At 38.4% G+C, this 9,509-nt stretch overlaps 1 protein-coding gene across 1 annotated transcript in view; it reads right to left on the bottom strand.

Annotated features, from left to right (window-relative positions):
* Positions 1-703, bottom strand: part of ATRNL1 (attractin like 1) — a 428,986-nt gene extending 428,283 nt beyond the window's left edge. The window contains exons 1-2 of the mRNA XM_014310189.2: positions 587-703; positions 46-208 (exon numbers count right to left, since the gene is read on the bottom strand). Coding sequence (XP_014165664.1) covers positions 46-208; positions 587-703 — 280 coding nt within the window. The remainder of the gene's footprint in view (positions 1-45; positions 209-586) is intronic.
* Positions 704-9,509: the final 8,806 nt, after the last annotated feature.

Genomic DNA, 9,509 nt, shown 5'->3' with positions numbered 1-9,509 from the left:
GGGGAGCTGGAGCGGCGCCGGGAATGCAGCCCCCGCCGCCCGGACCCCCGAGACGAGCCCGCCCCGTCCCGTCCCGTGCTCCTTGGCGGCCCCGCTCCCCCGGCAGAGCGGCCGGAGGCTCGGATGTTCCCCGCTCTGCTGCCTTGGTTCCTCTGCTCGCCTCAGGTCCTGCAAAGTTCGGAGGCGGTTTGCCTTGAACTCCTCCAGGCTGGTAGCAGAAGAGATGGTAGAGCTTGTTTTGGGAACCTCACCTTCTTAAGGTTTGCTCTGTACAGAAAATCACGCTATGAAAAGCCAGTGTCCACAAAGGAGACAGAGGAGTCCTGCAACTTTATTCGATTAAAGGAAGAGAGGTTTTCTCTCTCGAGGTTTCGAAGGGCGCAGGCTCCTTTTATCCTAAACTCCCGGCCTCATGTTGCCCTTTTGCTTTCCCCATCGGCTGAGGTACTAGGAAGGTCCTGCCTTCCCGAACCGCTAACCCACATCCCCCCTTGAACCTGTTATTCTACCTCAAAGTTCAGAAACTCAGGCTGGTACAGACACTTGTCTGCTTCAGGAGTCAAACTGGCTGGGCTCTGCGACAAACCTGCTGCCCGAAGTCAGGAGATGCATTAAGCCCCATTCCAAAGACATTACCACCCGTACCTAAACCCATCGAATTGTTTGTAAAGACATTAGCGCACATCTTCCCACTCAACTCCATCCTCCAAATTAAGGTTCGAATCAAGACCTTGCCTCCTGATTACAGCATGATAAGCAGTCACGAAGTTGCTGCCTTTGAAAACGGGGCAATACAAAAGTAATCCTTGTGTTAAATTTTCTGAAAATGTCCTTTGGGGGTTTTTAAGTGTTCCTTCCACAGCCTTTTTCAACTCTACTGTAACCTGTTTTCATTTTACGATCAGTCAGAAACTTTTTCCTAACACTGAAATTGGGAATGTATGATGTGATGTCTCTGCTCCAAGCAGATGAAGAAAGGGTATTTAATTTCGTCTCCCGGTACCCTCTCTAAATAGGTCCAATGTGACCCCATTAGTCTGGAATCATATCCAAATCGACCCTTCCCCAGATTCTTAAATTTTTACCCTTGAAGCCCATAGGAATTTGTTTGGGGTCTGGTTTAACCTGTTTTCCCAAGCACACCATTAAATCTTCCTCTGACTTTCCAAAGTCCATCAGATTCCTGTAAGGGACACAGTAACATCCAGCAGCATCCATTTGAGCTTTGTGTGGAAAAAATATCAGGATATCAGTCAAACACAAAGTACAAACATCACAGAAAAAGAGTCTGTGCCTGAAGGAGTTTCCAGTCTTAATGGAGGGAATATCTCCATCAAGTTTGTGGGAAAACCAAGATGAAAAGTGATTTTCCCAGTTTAATTCCAGAGGGTTTAGGAAGGTCCACAAGTTGCTCTCAGTCCAGGAGTACATTGATTTCCTACCAGTGCTGAGAGAGATTATTTCTTTGTCCTGCATCAGACACGTTTCTTAGCTATTAGACATCTCTTTGTATGTGTTTGGTAATGAATTGGTGAGTTCATGCAAAGAGAGGAAAGGGAAATTGTGTTACTGCTTTATGTTTTATGATAAAAAGCCAAGGCTGAAGCCTTTGTGAACAGTCTGCTAATTGTACAATATCACATGTGATTAAGGCTGCTGAACAACTGTCCTCTGTTCAATACTATTATGGGACCAGAAATGCAGTTAAAAGGAGATCACAATCCGAGACATAAAGTCAGTTCAAGAATATTCTTTAATACAGAAACACTTTAAGAAATAGTTTTGCTCACCATGACAGGGAGATACATTCCTTCTCCGCTTTCTCAATTCCTTTAAACCAACCAAAAAAGTTCTAAAGCCATCTGAGTCATTTTTTCCCTCAGACTGAAGGAAGATTTTGTTTCAGATCTACAGAAATCAGCCAAGTATTTGAAAATGTTGGAAATTAACTTTCAAAGCTTTTGAAATTACCATTCACAGCAAAGCTAAGATCTCAACAGTCCTTTATCAGGCAAGAGATCTATTCAAAAGCATAAAACTAAAACCAAAACCAAACAAAACAACCCAAATAGGCCAACAGAAAAGGACTGGTGTGGTTGTAAGAGGTGCAGAGAATAGCATTACAGTACTTTTACTACATAAACAATCATACATAAAAATCTAAACAGAACTAGAAAGCTTTCTAGATTTAGAGCATCAATGAAGAAACATTGCACCACTGATTCCTGGCTAAGAACTAACATGCTATGAAAATGAAGGAAAGCAAACCTTTTGGCTGCTGTATGCCACAGCAATGCAGTAGAAATTTCATAAATCTAGGAAAGGAATGATGTACAAATGCCAATATTGGTTCTCTTCTGTGCTCATTTGATGGGATTTTTTGGTGTCAGAAGAAGTTAACAAATCTGGCTGAGAGAAGTCAGATCTGTCAATCCTTTCATCTTTACATGCATATCTGTAAGTTCCACTTTTCTTGCAAGTGTAACATTTTACACCTTTCATCCTTTCAGTTCTTGACACAGAAATCATTTACACTTTTAAAGAACTAATGTACTGAACCATCTTGGGTAGATTTAGAACTTAAAAGCATTTGAATAAGTTCTCAAAAGTTGCAAGTTACTGAATAAAAACATAATGAGATTACAAGGTAATGATGTAGAAGGCTGTGTGAACGAAGCTTTTCAAAAATATATCTATTGTAGTAGGAAAGAAAAATAAATAAAGTAAAAAGTATTATAATAAAGTATATTATATCTTTATATTATATAGTATATATATTACAATAATGTATATTATGTATTATAATACTTTATTATAATAACATATAAAGCTTCTAGACTATTACTATCAAAACTTAAGCCCCTGTACAAAATGTTGATACATTTCCATTCATTAGGTAAAACAGCGTACTTAAAGTTCTCTGTAGTTGCTGTTGTGAGACAGTGGAATAGATAAAGCAAAACAGCCCCCAAACACAGACTTGTCCAGCTGCTCAGAATATCTGCAAAACTCTGAGGACAAGAATAAAGCAGAGACCACGCTCTCCTCCCTCCCTCCATGCACACACACAGACACCCTCCCTGCTCTGCAGGCCCTCTCCTGCAGGCTGAGATCAATGAAGCCTTGCTGCAGACTTCCCCCTCACTTAAGGATGCTCGGTACTATTTACAGCATCCAGCCCAGTGGTTTTGCAGTTCTGTTGAGAACAATGTAAGTGGCTGAGGAGCAGAGGGAGAAAAAAAAAAGAATACCATTGGGCTTGACCTCTTTGCAAGGATATTAAGAGAAACAAATGCTTCCTGTGCCCTTTCCTTTCTCCTTGGGACAGATATTACTGGGCTCATTAAGTGCAAGGGGCCAAGCTCTGCACTGCTTCTGGACAGGGATATATAGACCTGCCTTGGCCTTCTGACACGTTGGTAAAACAGGAGTGTAGGCAGGAGGAAATGGCTGCACAGAGTGATTTGACAGCTTCAAGAGCTGCTCTACCTAGCACATCAGAGCAGTGCACAGGGTACAGGGTTCCTACTGAGCCTGACAGGGAACCTGAGTGCAGCCTCCCCCTTTGCTTTCCAAATATGCACCCAACACTTCGTATAGAGGACAGCAAAAAGCATTTTTTTTTCCATAAATCCCACACTAATTTTTCATTGAGAAAGACTGAGCCACCTGAGCCACTACAAAAAAAAATTTCTCATGTAATGGAAACCATCAGTCTCTTTCCTGAGGTAAAAGAAACTTGTCCCTACTTATTGGATTCCAGTGCTAACAGAATAATGCATGTTACAATTTTCTGTTCCTATTGTCTTATCTGGTAAGTCAGCTCTTGGGAGGTATCAATTTTATAAGATTAAAAGTATAAGCCTCCCCTCACCTACTCATTTTTTCAATATTTAGAAAGAAATATAAGCCTTCCCTTGCCTAGTTATTTTTTCTAAACTTAGAAAGAAATAAAATTCACAGAAAATTCACTGGCACACTTCTAAAGTGAAACCTTGATAGAAAAATCTTACCTTTCTTAAGACCCATGTGTATATTTTGCTGCAGTAATCACATTTGTTACCCTCATCTTCAAGAAGAAAACTGCCATACAATAAAGACTGTAAGTGCTGTAAGAAGTTTACCAAACTCAGAAACATCTACAAAACAACAGAGGTGGAAATTAATGCTTATGCTATTTTTTCCATTTTTTCCCCATTTTTTATGTGGAGAAAAAAAAATAGTCAGATCTGTATTTTTATGCATATGCATGAGCTGAGGTGTAAAATCTGTCCTACAAAGAAAGAGCCAGATTTCTATTGGAATGTTTATTCCTCTCCAGAATTTTTCATGAAGAAAAAAAAAGTAATGATATTTTTTGCACTCTTATTTTTAAATTGTAGGCCATGGATGAAGAATTACAAGATAAATTACAATTTGGCTTCAGGTCCATTTAAAGGTGAAAGATGCTTCAGAAAAACAGAGACCAGACAACACCAAGTTCTGTCAGCACTGATAATGACATCACTGCTAAATGAAACACCTCTCCTTTCAAATAAAAATCTACCAAGCCAAGGAATAAAATCATGTTACTTTTTTCTGTATTCTTTTCCACATTCTTTCTGCACAAAAAAATTAAATAGACAATCTGATAGCATTTCCATCTATGACAGAACCAATCTGCTGGCATTGATCTTGACTCTGAGTAGGAACCTCTTACTTTTTAAAATACAAAGTTTTTAGAAGTCTTCCTACTGAATAGATGTGTAATTGTATGCCATGCTGAAACCTTGATGCATCTTGAACTGACATTTCCCACTGCAAATGTCGCTTCTGCTGAGGTTTTTCCTGCATTCATTCAGCTGCCTTTTATTTTCCCTGCTATTCCTTCTGGAGTTTTTCACAATCCTGGTTAATCTTGACTAAGCTAGGGCATTTTTTCCTTGTCAGCAAAGCTCCATCTCACAATTCAACCTTTCTTACACATCATTAGTAGGTGTACTGAATTTATCCAATACCCTTTAATGATCCCAAAGGGACACTGCTATTAGACTTTTTCTAGCTGAGAAAGCATTTACTTTGAGTTATTTTCTCTCATTCTTTTCTAAATTAGGACATGATCTTTGGGATTCAAACCACTGTTGCCTTTATTTCTGTATTTGTTCTTTTTATTCATAGATTCAACAAAATACTGAAAACATTATTAGAAGATAATGAAATTCCATTGACCTTACTGGGATTTACACCCTTCCTTCAGAATTCAGCAGAGGTTTCCACATTTTTCTGGCTAGTTTGCTGAATGATTTATTTAAAAAAAAAAACCTTACTAAAAGATTTTGAAAATAAAAATAAACCATCTGCTCCAATTTTCTCCTATCCATTATTTTTCCTTTGCAAGTCTTAGGAAGAATGTATTTATTATTGGTGGCTTACTGGTTCTTACTCATCACATTATACTTTACCCAGGAGCTTTGTAAGTCCTACACCAATTTCTTCCAAGGCTATTTAAGCGTGACCTCTCTCTTGATGTTGTCAGGCTGACAAATTTCATCTCTTTTGAAATTAAAAAAAAAAAAAAATCCAAACAAAAAGTAAATTGTTGCGTAGCTGTTAAATCAGCAGTATAATCAGTATTTTGATTAATACAATTTTCATCTTAATATCACAGTTCATCTCCTTTAGAGTGGTGTCCTAGTGATTCTACTTCAAAATGATCTCATGTAGATTTCTTACTCTTCTTCTGAAAAACCCCAATCTTTAATAATGACTACATTGGTAGCCTAATACTTTAACGCTTAATTTTACAGTATGTTTTTTAATACTGAGGTGAAATTATTAGCTTTTCCTGAAATTACCTTTTCCTTTCCAGTTGCTACTTTTGGAGCCTACTTAATTTTCCTGTTTTTTCCTTTTGTGTATTTAAAAAAATTACCTCTTTCTTTTTTCAGTCAATACTTGAATAGTTGTACTATTAGACTCTGGAAAGTGATACTTGCAAAAAGTGGAAAAAACAAGTACATCAAATAGTCTGCAACAAGGATAGTGAAACAATAATTGTACTAGGCATAATGGAATAATGGAACAAAATTATGCTCATTTTTTGCCATTTGATTTGCATAAAATTGGCAAAAATGAGAGGCTATGCATGCATTGATCCCTGTCTTGTCTTCTAGATGTCATAAAAGAATTGAGTAGATTAAATTTTCCCTCAGTATTAATGTTGAAACAGACATTATATGCCAAGAATCTAAGCGGCATATTGTATTCATTCAATACAACTATTTTCAGTAATTTGAAGAAATAACTCTCTTGCATAAATATAACACTTTGTCAAGCACACAAGCAGTTATTTAATTAGCTGAAGACATTAATTTCCATAGCTTCAGATAACAGTAGAAATAATAATTATTAAGAATTACATTATTTCCCTGAAGTAACAAGGTTTATTGCCCCAGAGGAGCACAAAGATGCATGTGGCACCTCCTGTTTGTGCACCTGGCCACTGGTGGTGCTGCAGGGGGAGGCTGAAGAAACTGTGAACTGAGATGCTGACCTTGTCCATGGCCTCAGCCAGAGATAAAGGCTCAGGATGTGCCATGGGCAGGTCTGGATGCACAGGTGGACATGCAGGATGGTTCTCTCTGGGTGCTGAGGGAAACCTTCTCACTAGCTCGGCGAGTGGTTCTTCGTGAGCAAGGCTTTGGACCAGTTTTAAAAGGTGCCAGAGAAAAAAGTCTGCAGGCCTTTCTCCCTCCTCTTTTCAGGTTACAGATTTAGAATCTGTGTGATCAAAGTCAAGGAGAGAGTGAAGGAACTGAAAAGGTTCTAAGAAAGGGAAAATGCAAGGTGAGCCATCAAACACCTGCAGTACAGATCCACAAGCAGAAATACAGAATCAGTTCAGGTGGAAAAACCTATGAGATCATCAAGTCCAGCCTATGACCCAACACCACCTTGTGAACCACACCATGGCCATGTCCAGTCTTTCCTTAAACACCTCCAGGGATGGTGACTCCACCCCTCTGGGCAGCCCATTCCAAAATCTAATCGCCTTTTACACAATGAAATTCTTCCTAATGTCCAACCTGATGCAGCTTAAAACTTTGTCCTCTTGTCCTGTCACTGGTTGTTTGGGAGAAGAGGCTGAATCCCCACCTGGCTCCAGCCTCCTGTCAGGGAGCTGTAGAGAGTGACAAGGTCATCCCTGAACCTCCTTTTCTCCAGGCTAGACAGCCCCAGCTCCCTCAGTGCTCCTCAAAGAACATGCACTCCAGACACTGACAGAAATATCTGGCAAACACCAGTTGAAAAATGGGAGAGACAAAATGCACATGATGACAGGTTTGAACCAAATATTTTTCTGACCAGAAGGCTCTGTCAATATAGAAGCTACTGGAGGGGACAGAAAGGGGCAGAAACTAGAAAGACCTAAAGCTCAGGACCTCATGGGAGTGGGAATACATTCCCTGGTAGGGTGAGGATACAACTATGTGAGGCTCTCTTTGAAAAAGCATTAAGGCAGGACATAGTTGTCTATTCAGTTCTTCAGATGTGCTACGGACTGCTTTTTTTATTTCATGAAGTGGAGGAAATTACACAGAAAGTAGCTATTTTAGATTTAATTCTAATTCTTTAGGAGGAAGTGGTTGAGAATCTTAAAGTGGAAGTTAATTCAAGAGAAAAAGATAATAAAAGTGATAAGTCTTCCATTCTTCCTTTAAATTGCAACTAACAAAATAAGGCTAATGGACTTCAAATAGCTCAGGGAAATACAAGTATCTAGCAGTGATAAGGAACAAAAAAGAATACAAGAGATAAAGACAGGACAGCAAATTATCCTAACGGGGAAGAAAGATTTGAAGTACATAAAAAATTAAGATGATTGCATCAAGAATTCTTTAACAATCTGAAAATCTAAAAGAAAAACATAAAATATAGAAGAAATACACATATATAATGGCAAGTATAAGGAAACAGCACAAGCAAGCCAGAATAAAATTAAAAAATGCTGAAGCACAGGGTAAGCCGCAAGTGGCATGACGATATTCATACTCAGTTCAAATGGGACAGATCTGTGGTGGAAATAATAGTAACTTCAGCTGTTTTCCACAAGGATTATACCACATTACAATGCCTTGTCAATCGTTTTTGACCCATTTGCCTCTCCAAATTCTCCATCTCATACCAATCTGTAGCTCTTGAATTCCTCTAAAAGCAATTTCACAACTTGCAGCAAAGGCAGATGGTGGAGTTTCATTTTCTCAGGTGCCTTTGCCAGTCACGTTGACTTTAACTGTCCACTGCCATCACAGGATGAGACATGAACCTGGCCCACTGAAATTAATCCCATGTATCACAGTTTACATCTGTCAGAGTCACACATGGTCATATTAAATATTAAAATGATGTTCAAAACAAGCTTATGAAATATGATTTTCGACTGTGTCTCACAGAGAGTATCTGTGGCTTCATCACTGCTGAAATAAAGTTATTACCTGTGCAGCAGTATCAAGAGAGCCACACACTGAAAAGTAATACTGCAGATGGGTTATACTTCTAACTACAAATAGTGTTGTTATGCCATGAAGACAAACAGCTTCAGGCTATAAAAAAGCCTGAGAAAATGAAGGTTTAATAAAATCTTGTGGAAAAAAAAATTGATGTAAAATATTCTTACTTCACAACGCTCTTTTACACTGCAATATAAATATCTGTATTTTGTGCTTCTATAATTTTCCTCCTCTCTCTCTGTTTTCTAGCCTACGGGAAGATTGCTTTGTCATTTACCCAAAAATAAAGTGAGAAAAATCCTAATTTGGTCTGAGTTTCTTTCCATCCATTTAATTAATTCAAATGTCTAATTACGCTGACAGATATTTTTTTCTAATAAACTTTGTCTATATAATTTACTGGCTTAAAAGCCACTATAATTTAAGACATATTATAAAGTTTCATCCTAATGTTAAAAGGTTAACAAACCTGTGCAAACACATGAACATGAATGTGCACACAACACACAGATAGTACCAGACTTTTAAAATGTTTTAATTGTTCTAAGATTTTTATTAGTTCATCTTACCTCACCTACATACACACTTTATTCCACACTCTGCCTTTATGAAGTAGAAATATCCAGGTGTTACTTCCCTTGCTGAAAGGGACTGTCTCCAGCAAATACCAATAATGCCTCAAATAAAAAGGCTGTTTGATGTCCAAGGTTGGGTATGAACACCTGCCAAATATAAAACAAATGAAAATTTTATAAATAACTGATAGCATTCCTATGAGTATTTTGGGCAAAAATTAATGCTCATATCTCTCTGAAGAATGTCAGAAAATTGTACCTGCTGAATAACAGCACATCACGTAAAGGGTAAGTTTAGACCCTGAGCTTTCACAAGCTTGTATGGTCTAGAATTAAAGGGAATAAACTCAAGAATTTCAGCCAGGGCCTCGAGGGAAAACTGGTTTATGTGCCTTCTGCCTCTTAACTAGAAGAAACTGCTGGCAGTACAGCCAGCTTGCTAAAG

The sequence above is a fragment of the Geospiza fortis genome, unplaced genomic scaffold (assembly GCF_000277835.1).
Source record: "Geospiza fortis unplaced genomic scaffold, GeoFor_1.0 scaffold1303, whole genome shotgun sequence".
NCBI classification, from domain to species: Eukaryota; Metazoa; Chordata; class Aves; order Passeriformes; family Thraupidae; genus Geospiza; species Geospiza fortis.
Note: the sequence above shows the minus strand (reverse complement) of the source record. Positions and strands in the feature narration are given on the sequence as shown.